A 22,743-nucleotide genomic window follows, 5' to 3' on the forward strand; every position below is an offset into this window, starting at 1 on the left:
GCTCAAGTTAAGTAACAATACAGAAAGTAAAAATAGAGAACCATTTTTTAAAATGTTAAATGTTTTTTCCCTTCCTTTTGTATAACTTCTAAATAAATAAACTATTTTGGTACAGTTTAACAAAATAGAGGGGAGAAGGGGGGAGTGTGGAGTTAGACAAGGTCACTGTCGTTATTTTTTAGCTCCGCCAGCAGCCACTTGTAAGAGCTGGTTATGATTTAAAGCTTCCTCTGCAATAAATATCAGAGGGAATGGGTTGGCTACTGGCTGCTGTCTCACACTTGAACCTGCTGCAGTGTTTCAGACCATTGATTCCAGGTTGGATCGTCTACACTCCAAAGATTTATCAGGAGGCACAACCTCCAGCTCTGCAGAGCATGTGAAACCTTAAGTCCTGGCAAACTTCTTCTTCATAGAGAATAATAATAATAATAATAATAATAATTTGAACTTTATTGATCCATTGTGTGTTCTGTAGCTGCAAAAGGCTGACCCTTGCAATATAAATATAGAAATATAAATTCACAGTATGCAAAATTTACAGTGAAGCTAATGAATGCAAAATGTGTGAGAAAAAAATCTTCAACCTTAAACGAGAGCTACTGCTGTTTGTGTAGAGGAAAGAAAAATAACAAATGTTTTATTCACATATTTACATTTTAATGTATAAAAAAAACATTGATGGCATTTTACAGGCGCTTGTACATACATTATTTATAAAGAGGAAAAGGCTGTGAATTGTTCTGGTGCAAAAGAAAAGAAAAAAAGATGAGCAGCGCCACCAATCTTCAACCTTCATTTCACTACACATCGTTTATCTCTGTATTCACTGCACTGAAGAAACGACAACACTGCAAATGCTGCACCACACAATATACAGCATAGGTCGATGAGATCTACTTATAAACTTTACACCAGCTTGAGTACACAGTATAGGCAAATATGACTTGGAATGTCTTACTGTGGAGGTCCCGCAACTTCTTAGTACTTCTGCTCAGACTTAAGGAGGGATTATAATCTGAATAAACAGCAGGCAAGACTGAAGGTGAAGTGATGGAAATGTAGCAGTGCATTAGGGTTTAAAAAAATTCAGCTAAGCTGCTGGGGAATTGGAGGCTGCCCATTTCTGCTTTTTAGATGTCATGCAGGCAATATGTGTGGCTTTTCAATCTTCACTTACTCCTGGGGCTTTTGGCTTTCAGCTGTGTGTGTATACGTGTGTGTGCAAAGTGCATTCTGGGGGCTACGATAGCTCTAAATCTGTCAGCTCAGACAGGATGCTTTGCCTCTCAGTGTCTACAGTTTGTTTTCTGTACAGCAGACAGACAGACACACAGAAACACAATTACATGAACAGCACAAGCCCAGAGTCTGAATCTTTGTATTCCGCACACTTCTGGTTGGAACATGTACTTTAACAGGCCCATAAACATGAACACATGGGATTGTTGCCCATTTCTCATTTCTGCTCCCGTCCTCGGCTCAGTTTGCAGCCAGCTCTAATCTAATAAGGCTTTGAGCTCAACACAAACAAAACATCTGCACCCAGAGTTATTAGATTCAGGCTGTCATTACATGGTGTGTTGTTCATTATGTCTGGGGGTATCTAATTCTGCTGTAGACCAGTGTAAGAGACAAAATGGGAGAACTGGGATGAAGAGAAAGCAAAGTGGAATTTAAAAGGGAGACGGGGGAGGAACGAGATTCTCATCTGAGACAACAATATACTCCTTTCACGCACAGCGGGAAACAGTGACGGTGGAGAGAAGGTAGGTAGCTGACAAACAGAAAAGTGATCCCGTAAAAAATTGGATCTGTAAACGGCTGACTCTGATCCCTGCTGGAAGGAAAACACTATTTCCCATAAGGATTTAAGAGTCACAGTAGTGATTATTATCATTATTACTCAAGAACAGGGCTGCACAAAGACCCCAGACAGACTTGAAGAGCGAGGAAAGAAATCAAACGAGAAGAAAAATAATGTAATTGTCTTTAAAGGGAGCAAAGGGAAAGGAAATTAAATGAATGGAAAAAAGATGAAAGGAGACAAAGGGAATAAAAAAGGAGAGGAAACAAAATGAAAATAGGGGGGAAAGCAACAATAAGTAATGGCTCATTACATTTAGAGACAACTGTGCAATAATTTAGGTTAGTCTACATCGATAGTAATTACTTAAAGTAAGGAAATAGGAAAGGAGAAGAAAGTAATAAATAGGAAAACAAAAAATAAGAAATGATAGACAAGGAATGGAAAAGAGAGTCAACAAAAAGGAAAAGAAATATGGAAAAAGCAACAATTATTAATGGCTTACTACATACTGATGAAAAATGACAGTCACCAGGTTCAGGAAACCACGACCACTGCCACGTGTAAGGACCAAAAACAAAAACTGCTCCTCAGTAAGAGTGACATTTTAGCCCTTAAGTGGATGATGGTTGGTGATTCTAACCTGACAGATACAGACACCGTCAGTCAGGCCTGAACTGAGTCAGTACTGAACTGATCTGCCTGCAGTCCATACATGAAGAATCACTGACTGACTGGACAGAAGGGAGTAACTTCAACTGTAAAACTCCTTATTTTAAGTGTATTGTAGGTAAAAATTAGTTTAAAAAAAAAAAAGAAAGAAAAAAAGATATATATTATATATATATATATATATTTAAAGTGTAGCAGCATTTCTGAAAAGTTTTGTTTAAAAATTGCTCAGCACAATTTTCACATTTCAGATGAGATGGTTATTCAAGTGCAGCTCATGAAAAACAAAACATCAGCTGATGCATCATGGAAGACACACAGGCCGGAACATGGTGGACGATGATACGATGCCTGTTAGTAGAACGTATACAGTGGAGGCTCAGCCTTGAGAACGCTGCAGCTGTTTACGCTGTTGTGCTGATTATGTCAAAACTCTTTCATCTTTCTGTCCGCGAGAAAGACAGTAGGAAAAAAAGACATCTTGCCAAGTGCAGCATAAAAATAATAGGGAATGTGTTAAAATAGCATCAGTACACACTATCTGAGATTACTGGGAAAACGCGGAGCATAAAATGATGAGACATCTCAAGCGTCTTTACAATCTGTGTCTCACTCACCTCTCTGTCAGCAGAAATAGAAGCTGTCGTTTTTGTGCGCATATGTGTGTGTGTGTGGATGCGTGTGTCCCACCTTGTCCACAGGAAATAAATATCAGGGAGAGAAAATTCACTGTAAGACAGCTGTGCTGTCACTCACACACTGCTGAGTCCTCTTTACTGTCTGCATGGGCAGCAGTTTACCGCTGCTGGAGGTTATCAGAGAGAATGTCCGTTGAATGGCAGAGAAATAAAAACAGGACATGTGACTTGGAGTCACATGAAACATGGAGTCTTTTAATTTTTTTTTGTCTTCTGCTGCAGATCAATCTATCTTTTGGTTTTATAGGATTATGTTGGTAGTGGCGAAATGTAAGGTTTCCTTAGCAGCACAGAGAAAAGCCCAAGAAAAACGTCTGAAGTCAAAGTTTTCACAGTCTGACGGAGACGACACACGCTCCTGCTCTGCCCAGACACAGAGCTGCGACCTGTTAGGCAAACAAAGAATAAAATTTGTTTAAAAAAAAAAAAAGATATTAACAACTGAATCTACTTTAATCCTGGCTTGTGGAGTTCACGTCATGTGAGTTTTTTTAACAATGTGCTAGAAAAGTCCAATAGAATGATACCTTTGGCCAGCTTTCCTAATCACAGAATCTCCACATTAGTAATATATATATAGTATATATTAATAATGACAATGGTTTTTTTTACACCTGATTCTCCATCCATATGTGGTGATTCTATTAATATACTGTAATATACTCATTATATTAAGTGTTAGCACTATATTTTTTCACCAATTAAATTAATCTTCGAGTTTTTCTGGACAGACACAAGGCGGACTGGACATTCAAATAAAAACAGATATTTTCTCTTTTAATCCACACAACTTTGGAATCCAATCACGGGCCCTATTGGATCTTTCCTGTGTCAGACTGACCCACGGGCCACCAGTTGATGATCACTGTTGTACAGAATATCCTCTTTGACATTTTACAATATGAATTTTGAACTCATCACTGAAACATGGATAACACAAGGTAGAGTATTACTGTATAACTGTTGCAAATATAAAGAGGAGCAACAGGACCAATCAAAGAGTGGGAACAAATGTCACCTAAAAAATCCAATAGTTTTTCAAGGTCTGTGACTAATGTGTGACTGAGATTTGTAAGACACCATCATTGCACTTCTCTAGGTTTATTCTATTTCCTGTTTGCTGCTCTCACTTAGATTTAGTTGTGGTCTGACATTTAATTTAGAGCAGATTGACCAATTCAGGCTCAAGAGAAAAGGAAGCAAAATAAACAAAGGAAGTGATGCTGCTTATAAGTAAAACAAACGACACACTTGTTATTTCAGAGTTTAACAGTAACCAAAGGACACATTTAATGCTCACAGTCACTTCTTTTACATGCACAATAAAGCTGAGCTACTGTTAACGCTCAACTGGGCTGTTAAATTTGGACTACTGTCCTTGTCCTTGCACAAGAAGGGAGGTGAATTATTTATTCACTAAAGTGTTTCCAACTTCACCAGCACGGTAGGCACTGACTCCACCTAGTCGAGGTAACGCGGCCCAGAGGCTAGCTGTTAGAAGCTACATTTTTGTCTTGTGACCCTATTTTGACATCACAAATTTTTGACATGAAAAGTGAAAGAATTTAGGGTTATGTGTGGTGTTTTTATCATAATCTTAAAAGAATAAAAATTCGAAAAAAAATATTTTTATCAGTATTTATTTTTATCAATTACTATTGATAAAAATATCAATTTGAATTCTAGGCGAGTGAGCTAACATGTGGTTCAGACCGACAACTACATCTCTGCTAAATCTGAAGCAAAAGCAGAGTTACATGCAATGCAGTATGTTGTCCCTCCTGACTTTGACTACTTTTTTTGTAGTGAGTTGCATGGAATATTTCAAGGTTTTTTTTGTGTTTTCAGTGAAACCTGATGGGGTTTGGAGGGAGTCAATGTTGGGACTAATGTTTCCTCGCTACAATCAACAATTTACAGAGATGAATTGATAAAACAATTTTATCATCTGGCTTGAGTTTTATCTACTATTTTTTTTGGTTTTGCTCTGAGGTTTTGTTAGTAGCTGAATGTTGTTTTCTTTCTGATGCCTCAGTTCTCCCTCATATCCTAAAATAAAAGGGTTGACTGTGTTCTGTAACTACATAGAGCCTCTTGTTCTCGGCAGGGTCTGTTTTTCTAAAAATGGAAAGATTTCCTGTGACTTTGGTCGGATCTTCAGAGGACAAATGCTACACCACAGTTACACACTTGGCACTTTGGGAACCCCTGTATTACAGCACATCAGTGTGTGTCTTACCTGTGTCCACTCGTTGGTCAGAGGATCATAAGCTTCTACAGTGTTGAGGTAAACCTGACCATCGTAACCGCCCACTGCGTAGAGACGGTCGCCTAGGAGACACACACCGACTGCATCCCTGCTGATGCTCATGGGAGCGACTGCCGTCCACACGTCTGTCTGAGGGTCGTACCTGTACACACAAGCACACACTGAGTTAGGTTCACACTATAAAATTAAACACCATGAGGTTTGGCACAATGTTGTCATTTTCTTTATATCTAGTGCCTTTTAATCCTGTTTGACATCTGGAGGTAGATGTTGTGACAATCTACCTTGTTTCTGATTAATATTAAGAACACAAGGTTGCAACATTTGTCTCCACAAAAAACTGTTAAATGACAGAACTATTTCTTACTTTTTATAAAATAAAAATTAGGATTTTGACAGACCAACTGATATGATATACCAATCTTTCAGTCTCAGCATATACTGATTGTTTTTGACCAGTTAACACTTTAAAGAAGCTGTAAGTTTAATACTATACGTGCCCTAGAACTGCTTTACAAATCAGCCATCATGTTTTCAGCAGTTATTTATTTATTATTTATATCATGCATTTAGAAGAGACTTTTCCCACATTTACATCATGCATTTAGAAGAGACTTTTCCCAAAGCCACTTATATTATAATGGAGTACTAGGAATATGGTTCTACTGGGGCTTGAACACAGGTTCTTCTGCATGTAAGGCAGACATTATAACCGCTACACTATGAAACCATTGTACTTTTGTAAAGTTAATAAAATCAGACTCACCTTTCCACACAGTCACTTAACCGAGATGAGAGGCTGGAGGCTGGGGGGGAGGCCGGGGCGTCGTGCCCTCCGATGGCGTACAAGAAGCCATGCCACGTGGCCACACCAACACCCCCGCGACGTTTAGCCATAGGAGCACAACCAGTCCATCTGTAAATGGAGGTGGTGACGATCAAGAACGTTTCACAGATGTTTTTTTGCCAGAGCATAATGATTGAAATCTGCAGGTAAATAAAACAAACCCCTGGTCGCTGACCTGTTAGTGTGGGGGTCGAAACACTCCACTGAACGCAGGCATGATGAACCATCTCTACCACCTACTGCATACAACCTGAGAACAGAAGATAAAAGATGTTGCACTCCGTGTGGACACACAAACACACGTCTACTGGTAGAAACCTGTTGTTATTGAGTGACACGAGGTGTGAGTGTGTGCGCTCATCCATTACAATGGAGCTAAGAAGGTGAAAAAAAAAAGCAATACATCAGAGGCAGTCAAGCAAGTAACGAGCTCTATCAATCAAAGAACCCGGAGAAATGCACACACACACGTGCTGTGAAAATGTGTGTCCACATTCTGTACACATACAACCATGGGCTACAGATTAATTAACAACTGCAGATGACATACACATGGCCTTTCTGAAGAGTCACGTTATTGTCATTTTGAGAAATGGTCATGTTTTCAAGCGCAAAGGTCAGGCTGACAGAGAGTCTGTCTACCTTGTACTGGATGATGCCATCTGTCAAGGAGAAAATTTACGCCCTGACTAGATGCTGTAAAACTGCATATTGGAATATGAATGTGACAATAAACCACTCAGCAGTGTGGACTCTGGTGATAAATATGGTACTTTTCTGATATGTTTTATAATAAATGAGATTTTTTTGCATAACTTGTGGAGCCCCCCACCCCCAATAAATGTTCTGCATCGGGGCCACTTTTTACACTGTGTCACTACGTCCAAAGTTGCTTGCCACTAACATTAACATTCTAGAGTGAATGAGTACAGTTACAGGACAATGTAGTTTGACAAATAGCTCCCCAAAAATGTCCTGCAGTGCCCCCGTTAGGTACAAATGATTATTGTTGAGCTTGCATTCATGCAGCTACAACACCAAAGAGTGCTAAGGTCAAAAGTCAGTGTTAGATTTATGTGCTCACTTACTTGCCATTAAGCACAGCTACGCCCACAGTGCTTCTGGGTGTGGCCATACTGGCTACAAAGCTCCACTGTCGAGCTTGAGGGTCCCACCTGGAAGAAATGTGTGAAAGAACTGTGTGTGAGTGAATTCATAATTTTCTTCTTCTGATCTCAAGTTCAGAACTTGACATTGTTTTGTTATTTTCCGATCAATCCAATAAGAGGTGTAACTATCATTCATTCCCATGTATTTCCTTATCCTAATCCCTACATTAATGAAAACAGATGTTGCTCCTTTTCATGCAGTATTTTGCCGTGTCATCTTTTATTGCTCTGAAATCTCTCGTTACCGTTCCACTGTGCTGAGGTAGCTCCAGCCGTCATGTCCTCCAACCGAGTACATGGGTCCCTCCAGGACGGCTACACCTGCACAACACAATCATGTGGGCGTGAGAACTTCATGCTGGAGCAACTGAAACCACATCAGCTTGAATGCATGTAAGGTGACGACGGGTGTATGATTTTACTGAATTCAGCCACAAACCAGACTCAAGAGACTTCATTATTTGGCTGAACATCTGTATTGGCAGATGTTTTGGTTCCCACACCCCTCCACGTAAATTTGAAGCAGACATAAAAACAGGGTTGAAAAGTGGAGTTGCATGTGGTCATGAGACGAAGAAGTTAAATTTATTTCGCTGGATTTGACACATGTTGCAAAACACTATATCCATGTGAGTGCAGATATATTCTCCATAGTTGAACTAATTAGTGCCAGAACACTTAACACTGCAGTGCTCCTATAGGGCATTTTTTTAAAAAAAGATTTAAAGGTCAAATAAAAAAAGATTTAAAGGTCGTGCACATACAGTAGGGATAGTAAATAGATAAGCCAATAAACATGCAGGCACTGAACATACACACCTAGAGTACACAGATATTTAGGACATGGAGAGAAATCTTTAGGCAGAATATTAAGAGTTGAACTTATTTATACACTCAGCTTCTAACCCCCCCATGTTTGAGCTTGGCCTGAACAAACGTAAAAGTCAATATATAAATGTTTTCATTTGAAACCTGATATATTAATGTGTCAGGTGCAGTACCTCTGTAAAACTACCCCAGAATATTTATAGTATTTGATGTAGAATCAATCACTTACAGTCAATGTAAGTGATTAACATAATTTGAATTAATTATCGCCTGATGTAAAACCTGAATGTTCTACATGTGCGTTCCAACCAGCTGCTTACCAAGGCCATGTCTGTGTGTGGACATGGGAGGCATGACACTCCAGGTTTTACTCTGGGGGTTGTAACACTCCACAGTGTTCAGGGTCTTCAGTCCGTCTCGTCCCCCCACCACATAGAGCCGTCCGTCAAGAACCGCAACACCAAACTGTAGCCTCCGCCCGCTCATGGTGGCGACCTGCTTCCACGTGTCTTGGCGCAGACAGTACTGCTCGATGCTGGTAGCACCTGTGGACCACAAGAGTAAATCACAGGTCATGTTGCTTAGAATTAGGAAATGCTGATAAAACTATGTGCTCGTTGTGGTAAAAATCACACATGATCTGGATTAGAATGCATTCAGACCTTTCGTGGCGTCCATGCCACCCACAGCGAACATAGCGCCCACGGTAGCCTTACGAGGACGAGTGCGAGGACTCTGTAGCAGGGGCCTATGCTGGGGGAGGAGATGATACTTCATTCCCTCCATCAGAAGGCGCTGACACTCCACACTGTCCCGCAGCAGAGGGTTGGACTCCAGGTCTGCTAGGAACTACAAACAAACACATGAAGAAGACTTGTGACAAACCACTGTGTGTGACGTGTCGTCTGAAAGTCGAAAGATAGAAATGTGTTTGTTCATTGACTGAGAGATTAGCTTAGACTAACAGCCACTAATGTTGTACAAACACTAACACACACAGAAAGACAAAGAGTAGAAACAACAATCACTCCGTGGTCCATTATAGTCACACATATATACATATACTGTACATACATATTCCCTATTCACTAACAACAACAAACAATTTTAAATGCAAATCTTTAGCCTATGTACTAAACTTAAATCACAACCTCCTGACTTGAATTTAAACCTTCTTCTAGCCTCTTTACACTGTTAGGACTTGTGCAAAGGTCCGTGCAAACGGGGGAGTTGGACTTCTTACTCATTCAGTCCACGTCCTCCACAGACAAGAGGAAAATAAGATGCATTCTCAGTCAGTAAAAGCCATCAGATGCTTTATAACTTACATCCATTTGAAAGCCAGTTTGTGTTTGCCTGTTTGTGGGCTGAATGTAAATCAGTCATCTATGTTAGATGTGAAGCAGCCGAGCTTCCAGAGAAGCCAGAATTTATGGTAATATTTTTTAGTTTAAACCCTATTTGCATATCTGCATCTGGGAAAACATTCAGAAATGGCTTCAGTGGAGGGGCAGTCATTTTTAAAAAACAAAAACAAAGGATAGATGAAACAAAATGTTAAGCTTTTTTCTTGGGGTCTTATTTTCTCTGAGCTGTTTCATATAATCCCTATTACCACAGAAGGAGAAAAATTGGGCCCCAATACTATAACTCGGCCACGTAATGTAAAATCAATTTTCCCAGTCTGATTTGCAGAGCGTAAAGTAAGCGCGTTAAATGGATAAGCAGCTTACACGCCAGGCTGAACTCTATATTTGCCTAGTGTACAATGAGAGGGGCAAATGTGGTTGCACAGATTATCCTTTTATTTTTATATTGCTGTGATTAAGGCATAGAGATCGTGTTGGTGTCTGCTTGATTCCCTTTTTACCGGCGGAGATTAAATGCAGACTAGAGAAGGAGACTGAATTGTGTGAGGCTCTAAATTTCTTCCTTCAGAGTAGACAAATAATGACACCTCTTCTGTTTTATCTCACACTTCACACAGGAGACCAGCCTTGTAACCAACACTCATTCTAAAAGGACATAAAGTCCAGACTGGCTTCACTTTTATTTCCTTTACAAGACACAGCTTTACAAGCACCTGCCCTGTATATCTTAAAATATTCTACCCTTAAAGGAATGTGCACACGCACACTCACACACACGCAAATACATACTTTCACACCATTATACTACATCGGATATTGCATATTATACTCTCGTTTACATCTAGATCTTTTTAAATCCACAGTAGCCATAGACTCAGGCCTGAAGACTGCACGTGTCCTCATTTTTCCTTCCATATTGTTGAGGGTGTTGATGAATACTGAGTATCTCACCATGAGTGGAAAATATGACACAATTACACATTCATGGTCCTCAGAGGCTACAGCTTAGACAACTCCGTACGGGCTCAGTCCTGGCTGTGAAACAGGTAACATAATGAGCACATTATACACACAACTGTTATAGTGATATATCTAAAGTAATCTCCCAGAATAATCAGATGAATAACACAACATGATTATCTCAACAGAGAACAACACAAGAATTACGTTGCATTACCTAGTTATCATAATTAAAAACACTGTCTACAACAATTGTAGCTCAGCTGCATCTGCTACGTGTCCTTTTTGTTGTCTCCAACTCCCCCTCCGTTCTCCTTCTCTAATTTACCTGTATTGATTCCCACATTCTTCTTTTTCTTCCTCTAAACCTGCTAAGGCAGATGGCAGCTCACTTAAGTCACATTACGCCCCTGCCTGTTTTTCCTGGATTTTTTTTTTTATTTAAAGCCATCTGCTCGTGGGGTCTGATGGATTATTTTTATATACAGTTGTGCAGAAAAAAAAAGACTTAAGCGATGAATACATTTACTATATATACACTTTTCAACAACAGACAACTGAGATCCAGCGAAATGAGAAGGAAGCAGAAAAATAGACAAATAACACACTAAAGGATTTTTTTTAAAACTGCAACACTTACACCCTTTTTATTCTACTTGTGTTCTTCTTCTATGAGATTTTTTCCATGCACTCACTACTTTCCATCATTTCCAATTCCTTTGACACAGTTAAGGAAGTTGATTCCCCTGTGTACACCACCTTAACACCATATTCACAACATTTAAACTGCACAACTAGTACATCATGGGGAACATCTGTGGGGCCGAGGCTCGAGGCTACTGGAATAGTAACACTGACAAAATACTGCGGCCCGAGAGGAAAGAACATTCTCACCGAGGGAACAGTTCTCTCTGTTGACAAACTGCATATTTATGGAAAACTTTTCAGTGACCACTGACACAAGCCTCTGGGTTTTTTAGACATCCACAGCTCCCTCTGTCTGTCCAGGACAAGTATGTACTGTGGCATGTACTCTGTGTTTCTATCTTGTACACAGTCTCGTGCACCGAACACATTAAAATCTATCTACGGCATGTGATGTCGTGATGATGGCGAGTTTTGGAATAAATCTGATAATTTGGCATCCATCTGATGAGCAATCACACAGTGACCTAAATAGAGAGCTAACTATTCAGTTGATGAATATTGATTTCTGTTTATGTGAGCTGTAGAAGTTGATTTAGTGGGTTTTCGTGGCTCTTGAGGTTCCCCAATGTTCATTCATGTGTCAGTCAGGCACAGTGTTGCTTGTGGCAATGCACCACAGAGAGTTGGATCCACACTCAGCCCCGTTCTGGCTCTTTTGTTGTCATTACACTGCTTCACTGCCAAATGTCTCCTCAGCCACATGTTACAGACGATTTCAGCTGACCAGGGCAGATAGAAATATTGAAATTGTACACAAATGGTAGATTGATTCAAATAAAAATAAAAAAATAAAAAAATTGTATTTTTAAGTATAAAAGGTCTTTATGAGTAAATGTATAGTTAATGTTTTTTATGTAGGGAGATCATTTTAGCATAATCATTTGAATGGTAGCTCCCAAGCCAAAAAATGTTAAAGACATTTTATGCACTTCCTTTATAGTTAGTGAGGAAAATAACTGATTTTGGAGGATAAGACAACTCTAGATTACACATTTATCCACGTTATGATTTAAAATGTGCATGTGTGTGTGTCAGAACTCCTTGTCTGAGGCAGTAACTGAGATGCAGCCCAGCATATGAACATCTCTGTCTCACATTAACAGTCAGGGGACTATACTGCAGTTTTGAAGTAAAAAGAGAGATTGGATGAAGAAGAGTGTGTAGAAAGGTGCTCATACACTCTCAGATACACACACACAAACACACCTGACAGAGTAATGGCTGTGATCTACAGTTGGCGTAATGACTGCAACTCCCTTAATTGCCTAAAGAGCATACCCAGACGGGGTGAGAGACAGATTGGAGCCAGAAAAAGGCAGAGAAGAAGGAAAGAGGAGACAAACGTGTCAACAGAAAACATCCAGTAGATCACTGTGAGAAAAAAAAACTGACATAAAGTCTTGCCTTGTACTTCACTTCCAAAAGACACAAACAGTGAAGCAGCTTTGACAAAGATCCAGCAGTAGACAGTTTTTTTTCGGGCTCAGACAGACTTCCTCAGTCTGGCTGACTATCAAAACAACTCTGATTATTTTAGTACTAAAATGTTTCTTGACAGTATCAGGAAAACTTGGACTTTAAAAATATGTCTAGATGGAAATTTTGAAATAAAAATACATTAAAGTGACAAGCCTAGGTTATTCTGTCTGGATTGTAAATAGTCTTAGAATTTAGTAAGTTTTAAAATATATTAAAATCCCATCAGAAAGCAGAAATAGGATTTATTTAAAGATTTATAACTTCCCTCCAACCTTTGATTTTGTTAAGATAGCATCCTTTGAGTAACACTACTGCCCCCTAGGGGGTCTATTTTCCACTAGTAAATATAAACATCCCCAAATACCTAGAGAATTTGCCTAAAAAGGGAAAACAAAAACAGGCAGACAGCTGCCTGACTATGCTGGCATAAATCGTACCACCTTACACTAACATACACACACGAGTGGTTCAATAAAATGGCAAAAATCACATTGTATTGAACTTGACTTGCTGAAAGTAATACCGCTTTTTGTAAGTGACAATTTGGGTTTAAGTGTGGTTTAAGTGTGAACAGCTGTAACCTGTGGCTGTAGCAGTGGCAGTCTGACATGCGCCAGAAGCAGAGGTAGGTGGCGCTGCCGAGTTACGGTGTCGTGACGAACCCACGTGAGTAAAGACGTCACCACCGTTTCCTCGTCTGGCACGTTAATGTCTTCAGAAGTGAGCAGCCTCTCCATCTCCTCCACCGGGAGCAGTAAGAACTCCTGGCCTCCCACGACTTCTAAAAAGTGATCCTGGGGAAAAGACAGAGAACAGTGGATGAAGTCATTGCAACACTTGGGAAGAGATTCTTTTAGAACTATAGTTCCACAGAGAAAGAGACTGTCCAAGACAATGAAAAAAAGAAGAAGAGCTATTAGGTGGATGTGGATCAAGAGCTGGGCACAGTTTAGAAAGAATGTTGATCTGTGGGAAAAGCTGCAAATAAAAAGGAGAGTGTTTAAATCTAAGACATAATTTGAATTTCTTTACCTCTCGCTACTGTTTCAGTCATTTCTAAACTTATACAATTTTTTTATTTATTAAAATTGAAAAAAGTTGGGTTTTATGGGGCACTGACAGCCAAATGCAGATTTTATTTATAGATTTTTTTTAACCCATTAAGTTGAAATAAAACAACCCTAGCACTGACAAAGCTAAACATATCAAATAAGCTAAATGAAAACTGCACAAGGAAAAATAAAGAAGAGAAACAGGAAAAAATGATCAAGTAGAAGAACAAGCTATTTTACTGTCACCATAGCAACCCTTTACTAAAAACAGCCATTGGCAGCAGTGACTTTCAGTGGTATGTTTAGAATAAGGCAGCAGCTAAGCAAAGTCAATGAGACAAATCAAGTGGGAAATCCCGACAGTGTCTTTAATCTAAATCATTAGGTCACGTGTAAGAGAGAAGGAGATGTACCCACCATGGTGTAGGTGTGAGCTGCCCTCTGCAGGTCATGACATCCCTGAGCGTCAGCGTAGGATCTGATTCCTAGACAGTTGGAGGGGTGGAGCTGCTTCATGAGGAAAGAGCAGCAGGCTTGCACCACAGACGACAACTGCAGCAGACAGGAGGCTGACAGCAGCGATTCAATGGTGTCCTCCCTCAACTCCAGACGTCCTAGACCAGAGTGAGATAGAGATAGAGAGCAGGACGGAGATGACAAAAAAAAAAGAAACACAGGGTTTAATTACACTGGCCGAAGAATGACATGGTCAGGAGCAGTGTTTCCCAACATTTCCTGAGCCACGGCACATATTTGTCATAAAATATAATGACGTTTTATTTTCAATTCACTTACAATTTAGTTTCTCAGAGCCTGTTTAGTTGAACTCAACACAACACAGGAATTGAAATCTGCATACTGAGAAATGTCTACGTGTCCAGGTCTGGTATTTCAGTATGTGTTACTGTGATAATACAAGGACACCCTTTCTTTTTCAGATGTGTGCTATTGAACTGCTTGAGTTTCTTGAAGAAGTTTCAGCAATATATGATCCAAGTCTTTTGAACAGAAGAAGCTTCTGGATTCTTTTGAAGACTGAAGTTTAACATTTTTTTTTCATCTAAATCTAAGGTTCGAAGATCAGAAGTAAAACATCTTCAAGGAACCCGAGGAGCCCAGGTGCCTATTTCTAAATCTCTGAGTTTCAAAAAAGACGTGGATGACAGAATTGCAAATACCAATGTGTGTACCTGTGTATGCATATTGCACAAGGACCCACAATGCATCAGGGTCTACTCCTTCCATCTTCACCTCATCCTGCTTGGCCTCTCGTACATCATTGGTGAACATGGCTGCAAAGTAGTCTGACACAGATGAGAGGACCAGTCTGTGAGGGGAGAGAGCGACGGGCATTAGTCAGAGAGAGCAGACAGCATTAATGGAAGATAAGGGTTCTCTGACCTTGCTGACAGGACAACTCAGATTTAACAGACAGCAGACATAGGGAAGACAGCCGGCTGATAACACAGCCTAACAGAGCACAGAACCGTATTCTTCAAACATCATCCTGTTCCTCTGATTTTCCCTATATTTAACAAACATTAAAGTCTGCATGATGCAGATTTAGAAATAATAACTGCATCGTGACAAATGTGTTGCGGGCTTAAAAGTACCCCACAGCCGTCTTGTTAAAAGTAAATAGTTACGAGAAAAAAAAAACGAGAATGTCGTTATTATCTGAATAAGCAATTGAAAAGAGAAGACATCTTCACACAACAAAGACTTGTAGCCATAAGGATCTTATTTTACCTATTTGACACACTTTTAGGGGGATGATGTTGTAAAATTGTACAGTCAGTGTTGAACTACAGCTCCACTGGCACAAAAGGCACAGTCCAACTGGACACTCCATAGTATTAAATCTTTTTTCTCTATATGTTCCTGTGAAAGACTGACAAACTCTCTACGGTGTACCGTAACCTAAAGAGGAAAAGAAACTATAGAATAATATCTATCTATTCTCAATTGCTTCTCATTGTATCTTGACATTGTATTTCTTGGTAAACACATGATGTGTGTATGTGTATGTACTGTATATAGACTATTATAAAATCCTAGCTTTGCTTATTATTATTATTATTATTATTACTGAACCTTTCAGTTGTAGTACTGCCCTCACATGCAGTACTACATGTAAGATATTCACTCAGAAACACCTGGAACCTTGGAACACCTGGAAAAGAATGGGAGGAATAAAAAAGAAAATTCAGGTGAAGGGCACGAATATGGATCAATAAAATAGTCTTCCAGTCTTCCATCCATAATAACTGAGAGGACCATTTACTGCTGTTAATCTACTTATGGAGTCTATAGGTCACTGTCTCGTCTTGAAGAGAAATCCCCTTTTCCAATGTGGACATTTTTGGTCATTTACTTATGGCTTTGCTTGCCGTCTTCAAATATAACATCTTTTGTAACATAATTCCGCACAAAGTTCAACATAAACTGTATTAAGACAGAGCCTCAGCAAAAGTAAGCGTTGACATCCATAAAAGATGAAATGTCAGAGCATCCAGTCCAGCAGGAGATCATTCAATTTGCATGAGTGGGTCACAGTGGTGACGCTCAAAGAAACGGGAAAAGAATGTGATTGATGTTGGGTCAATGAAGGAATCTAGAAGGTAGTCGTCTGGGCCTGTGTGAGATGAAGGCCAATGCAAAGGACAGCAGTGTGTTGTCATCAGGTCATTTATGTGATTCCATCTATGAGGCTTTCCTGTCATCACAACAGACACACACATCAATTTATGAAAAATGTACAATTTTTGGTCTTGTTTTTCTATGGTTGATGCATTTTATTCTTAATGAAGGACCATGTGAGAATCTGTACGGATCCTTTTTTTTGAACGTATGGGTTATTTTTCCCCGAATGCCATTTGTTGACTAAAAAGCCAACATGTGTTTGTGTATGTGTAACCTTATTGAATGAAGATGTGCATGTAGATGATCTCATTACTGGGTGAGATTCTGACAGATAGCCTGAAGCACTGATAGACTGTGTGTTTGCATGTTGTACACATGAATAATGAACAGCTGTGTTTCTGTGGGTGAGTCAAAAAGCACAACAGCATACAGTGGTGTGTTATTTACACACAAATACAAATGCAGCGCGGTGAAGACAGGAACATGGCAGCCGGTGTGTTGCATTGAAATGGAAAACGCAGAGAGCAGACAGAATGTTGGGGTGATGAGAGCAGGAAACAGAAGCCAAAGACTCAGGAAAAGAGGGCAAGCGCTGCAAACTGAACATTATCTGAGTGTGGATGTTCTGCGTGGTACAGATATAATGTAATGGAAAAACAGAGAGAGGAAAAAACAACTGGGGGAGTTTTGGAAAAACTTTGACTAATAGCTGACTGTACACACTATAACTATAAGAGAGAACTTGTAATTCACAGCATATACTGTTGCCAGAATAAGGACAACAACAACAACAATCTCTTTGTTTGATGAAGACAGAATCATCCTAACATCTAACACATGAACAACATGAAAACCTCCACAGTGTCATTGACATGAAGGCATTGCAGCAGAGTTTAATGTTGCGGTGCCTAATTACAACTCTAACTGTACTTGGCCACCAATCTTTACTGGCCTACACAGAAAAAATAAATAACTTTGTTAATATATGTGAGAAAGATTTTTTCTTTGGGAAAATGTCATACTATCTCTCTCAATTATAACTGTCCTTGCCCTTATATATGTCTCTTGATAGAAAGTAAATATTCATCGTTTTCTGAGAGATTCTTAAAAAAGCTCTGGGAAACAGCAGATGAAACTTCCAAAGAAAGAAGCTGCATTAGAACACTATCCAGCAGCTCTACTTAAGGTGCAGATTTACAGCGACATTTGATTCGGCTGCTTCTTGAAAATATTGTCTTACATGAAGCTAACTTGTGGCTCTAAAAAGGTTAGGGACCTCTGTGTGAGTGAACTACAACCAAAGAATAAACTGAGAATGTAATTACAGCCAGAGGAAAACATTTATTATGCAATTGCTGCCAAATGTTTGTGTGATCTATAAGTTATCTATAATTTGTTGAAATAATTTTGCTCTAAATTTATTGGTCTGTTTAAAGCTTCGTAAGACTCTTTTTATTGCATCTTAGCATTTGCCTTTGCTCGGCTTGGGACTTACCATTGTATCACATAGTGACAGAGACATTTTATACTTCCTCAAGTATAACATGTCCTAGACAAGTATGGTCAGGAAAAATTGGGACAAAACGAAATGTGACCTCTGCTTTTAACCCATCACCAAAGTGAACAGTGGGCAGCTTTAACGGGAGCAGTGTGTGGGGACGCTGTCATGCTCAGAGCACCTCAGTGGTAACTTGGCAGCTGGTGGACTCTAACCTGAAGCCTTCCAGACCCAAGTCCGCTTCCTTAACCACTAAGCCACCACTACCCCAAAAAATTAAACTATATTTAAATAAACAAAAAAAAACATTATGGACTTAAGTTACTGATGGTAAATCATTTTTGACAATGCAACAACACAACACACAACAAGAACTAAATATAGCTATGTACAATACAAGACACCTTTTGTTAAGGTCATAGATTGGGAAGAATCAGTGGGTCATTTTTGAATGCACTTTAATCCTCCACATACTATAAATCAATGGCAAATGAAACACTCTAAGACAAAGATGTCTTACTCCTGCCCTTCTACTGGCGCACACACACACACAGAGCCAGCACACAGATGCAGATGCCGACACACTCTTCACATTCACCATTAGGATTCTCGTACAGCGGAGTCTTTGTTTGTCACCATCTGCGCCTGAAGGACTAAACTAAATGAGGCAGAGAGAAAGTCAGTGAGAGAAAATAACTCTACTGCCTGGTGAAGGACTGCTCTTTTGTCTCATCTAGCTGCGGTTGGAGTCTGATGCTGCACCAGTGACCACATGCTCAGAGAACAGCAGGAACCAAGCAGTGCAACGTGGAGCCTGGTGGGTGGTTGACAGGAAAATGTATCTGTATGGGCAGTCGGGCTGGATTTATAATGTGTGACACAGAAAACTTACAAAGGTTAAAGGAATCCTTCCTGAATTTACAGTTGTTCAAACAACAGATACTGGACCGTGTGTAGTGTGTATAGATGTGACGGCTTCATAGCGATTCGTGAACGCATACAAATACACGTGTACCGACAAATCAACAAATGTATGCTCAAGGAAATGTTCTGGAGTAATTCTGAATGAGACATGGCCTGATGGAGAAGCCTTTTACAATTATAAAAAATAAATATTGTTTACTCTAAAATAAGTTCAACCTTGGGTTTATGTTCTAAGTGAAGTGCTTAAGTTCCAAACAACCCATTATAACATTATTTTTAATATTCAAAACTGGGAATGAATTGAGTTCAAAGAGAAGAAAACTTGAAGAAAACAGCAGACATAAAAGATCTGAGAGAAAAAAAATTCAAAATTTTAAGTTTAAAAATAGACAGCAACATATATGTATACATATCTAGACAAAACCCCATCTACAAAAAAGGACTTTGAGACTGAAAATGTGCACCAGGGTTAAAGAGACATCTGAAAGCAATATGTCTAATAAATTCTAATATAAAATGAAATATATTGGAAGTCTTACAAGGGACTAAAACACTTTGGCAACATAATCTAAATGCCCTCACGATAATGAAACAGACTAGGGTCCAAAAAGGGAGAGACTAAAAAAAAAACAAAACAAAAAAAAACCGACTGGAATACGTTGGAAAACTTACCTGAAACCTGTTAAATACTACATCTAACCTAAGTGCCTTTTGCCTTTTTAGCAGTATCAGAGTTAATCCATGTTCGTCCTTACCTGTGTGCAGGTATCCGCCTGTCTCCAGCTACCAGTATGACATCACACAGCTGCCGGTTCCTCAGGTAGCCCTCCATCTTGCGGAAGGTCACGTCAGCGTGGGACATGGCGGTGAAGAGAGACTCCTCTGGACATGCACAGGGTTCCATAGACATGCACGAGGACAGCGTGGCACTGCTGTTTGACGTTCTGGAAACAATGAGACATAGACACAGACAGACAGGCAAAGGAAGCTGTGAGTGCAAGTTAAAAAAATGCTGATTTCTATTAAGGACAAAGTAACAGATGTCCAGGAAGCTGCACAAGCTGCTTTGTATCCTTATTTCTGTGGAACACTGTCACACATGTACTTGTTCTTTTTGATCGCCTTTTCAATACAGTATGTCACCAGAAGCACATTAATGGTTCAATTACTAGAAGTAAATGGCCTGATAAATTTAGCTCACTTAAAAGATGAGCTGCCAGTTAAACGGCTGTGGGAGCTCCGCTGATAGAACATGGTGGTTTTAGTGTTCGGGTCCATGGCTTTGAATTCATCCTTCATCTATTCAGAGCTGATGAGGTGTGAGTATGTGAGGAAACAATAGGTGTGTGCATGTATGTTCGTCACCGTTAAACACTGCATACACAGCCTGTAAATCATTAGCCAGCATGGCTCCCAGACCAGCATTTCATTTAGGGGAACCTGAGAGCTACCTCCATTTTAATTTAACGACAGAAGGGATGTAACTGGCTGTGAAACACCATAATAATAACGATATAAATAAAGGTTGGAAGCAAATACTATTTCACTTCAGCAAAGGAAAATAAATAGTTCTTTATGTTTTGGTATAAAACATCCTACAGACCTGATTCTCCATACTAATTTGTTTTACTTGTGATAAAACACAACTGCATCAGTGCTTTGATCAATATCTGTACAGTCAAATACATTTCTTATTGCACGTATTTTTTTGCTCAACCAACCATGGGCCCACAATGCTCTAACCTGGATTGCTGCTACAGTGAAACTATATAAGATGAACCATTGGCAGCACATTAATTAGTAGGACTTGATTAAAGTGTCTTATTGTTTTTCCACAGAGGGACTGCTCCTTCACTTGAGGGGGTTTCCCTACTGGTCAAACAGCAAAAGAATACAGCGATATTACTGTGTTTTGCTATTAGCACGTGAGATAATAGGTTTTACCTGGTGTGCTTTTAGTGTTCTTTTGGCCTGGCACTACTATTTCTCTTTTCCTTCTGAACAACAACTCTGAGAGAGCAGAGAGTAACTGGGACTCTACCATCTGTCAGTGATATTGGCCAACTGGAGGCATTAGCTGTATTTCTATTTAAAGACTTGGTTAACTGATTCCAAAATGGCCTAAAAATGCTCTACCAGCTAAAATAAAATATGAAATCCAAACTTGTACCGACTCTGCAGACTCCTGCCATGACGTCTACCAAGAAATGTGCACAGTCACTTGTTAATAAAATAACCTGCTTTTGAATTTTATTAGGCTGAACATTGTGGTCTGCTTGTTTTAGATTTTTTCATTATATTTAAATAAATATGGACAACAGATAGAGCCAAAGGAAAGGAGGGACTTTTTAATATCAATTTGTAGTTGAGAAAAAGCTAATTGTGCTCAAAAGGCAAAAAACTAGTTACATAAACAAAACTGGAATATTAAATTACATTTGGAGGGTTGAAGTTAGAAATATGCTATTTGGAGTTATTTTTAGGTTGAAATATAAATTAGTAATGACTTGTCAATAATAAGTGGTTTTAAAGGCTCCAGTTACACCTTTTGTGCAACGTGCTCATCTTCTCTGTGCTTCTCCACATTTATCTTCTTTCCTTTCCTCCATTTTTGATCTTCATCTCATCTCATCTATCACTCAGTTCATAGGACTCTCACCTCATTGTCTCAGCATCCATCTTCGCCTACATTCTTTCCCCCTCTATCTCTGCTTCATTCTCTCCCTCTTTCATTTTCTATTTTCAACCAACAAGGTGACACAGGAAAACAAACACATGAAATGTTAATTTTAACACAACTAAAAGAGATTAGTTTGATTGCACTAAGACATTTCAAGTCTTTTACTGAATCTGACAGACACACCTTAGAAAAAAGAACAGACACAAAAGAAAAAAAGGAAGGAAGGAAAGAAGATTGGGAGGAAAAAAAACATAACAGCTCAATTTTTGAACCACTGCACCAAACACCGTCCTTCGCCCAGCTGTCAACCAACCACAAACACGACCATTATATCACATAATGATCATGTAACACCCTGTGTTGAGTGCCTCAACCAGAAATCACAAATAGTTGAAATGCATGAGAGGATCATGTCAGTGATCTAATAGAGAGTCGGTATGGGAAGCACACTGGGATTAAATCCCAGGAGGATGGGTTGATTAAGAACCCGAGGAAGGGAATGAGATGGGCTGAGCCTTCAGCCACTCTGGAATTCAGCCTGCGTCCCTTCTCATGATGCCATTTGGGATTCTGCCACCTATGTTCTTGCTGCTCTCACAGGGAGAGGATAAATAGTGTCATACTCATATAAATCACCAAACTTGCCTGCACGGAGCTACACGTACTGCAGAAACTTATCTTCGTGTTGGTATGGCAACCACAACATGTGCAAGGACATGGCTTCATGCTGTATATGAACGTGCACAATGCATAACCTCTGAATGTGTTCAGGCGCATGCTATCAAGTGTTCTGTCTTCACCATTGCTAACGAGGCTGCATAGTGCACGCTCTGCTAATAGTGATGGATTCTGATTAACTTTATGATGAACTCTGCATGACAATAGACCCTGAGAGCTGAATTTATATCATTTTTATAGTTGATGTTTAAGAATGTAAGACATTCAGATACATGAAATTTAAAAAATACTGTTTTATGATGAAAGAAATGTGGTGGTTTTTGCAAAAAGGATGAAAAGAGAAAGAAAAACAATGCTTTGATAAGTAAACAAGTGATTTGGTCATTAAAATGCACCACATTTGCAGGATGATCATAGATGCATGGATGTTCCGTTTATATAATTTTAAATGGAATTTAAAA

The 22,743-nt window shown here is 39.4% G+C and overlaps 1 protein-coding gene across 6 annotated transcripts in view; it reads right to left on the reverse strand.

The window, feature by feature from the left end:
- Positions 1-3,376: 3,376 nt before the first annotated feature.
- Positions 3,377-22,743, reverse strand: part of klhl5 (kelch-like family member 5) — a 37,866-nt gene continuing 18,499 nt past the window's right edge. For 3 of the 6 annotated variants that reach the window (XM_017035373.2, XM_025058283.1, XM_025058282.1), the window contains exons 3-14: positions 19,680-19,868; positions 15,050-15,186; positions 14,277-14,473; positions 13,389-13,601; positions 8,953-9,139; positions 8,611-8,835; positions 7,708-7,783; positions 7,382-7,468; positions 6,469-6,543; positions 6,213-6,362; positions 5,417-5,588; positions 3,507-3,563 (exon numbers count right to left, since the gene is read on the reverse strand). In XM_017035373.2, the coding sequence (XP_016890862.1) occupies positions 3,507-3,563; positions 5,417-5,588; positions 6,213-6,362; positions 6,469-6,543; positions 7,382-7,468; positions 7,708-7,783; positions 8,611-8,835; positions 8,953-9,139; positions 13,389-13,601; positions 14,277-14,473; positions 15,050-15,186; positions 19,680-19,834 (1,731 nt within the window). In that variant the 5' untranslated portion in view covers positions 19,835-19,868. Of the gene's footprint in view, positions 3,564-5,416; positions 5,589-6,212; positions 6,363-6,468; positions 6,544-7,381; positions 7,469-7,707; positions 7,784-8,610; positions 8,836-8,952; positions 9,140-13,388; positions 13,602-14,276; positions 14,474-15,049; positions 15,187-19,679; positions 19,869-21,583; positions 22,653-22,743 lie in introns of those variants that run through there. The other 3 variants (XM_025058281.1, XM_008316953.3, XR_003050526.1) reach the window with 3 other exon arrangements.

Source organism: Cynoglossus semilaevis, chromosome 9, assembly GCF_000523025.1.
Source record: "Cynoglossus semilaevis isolate Cse_v1.0 chromosome 9, Cse_v1.0, whole genome shotgun sequence".
NCBI lineage: Eukaryota > Metazoa > Chordata > Actinopteri > Pleuronectiformes > Cynoglossidae > Cynoglossus > Cynoglossus semilaevis.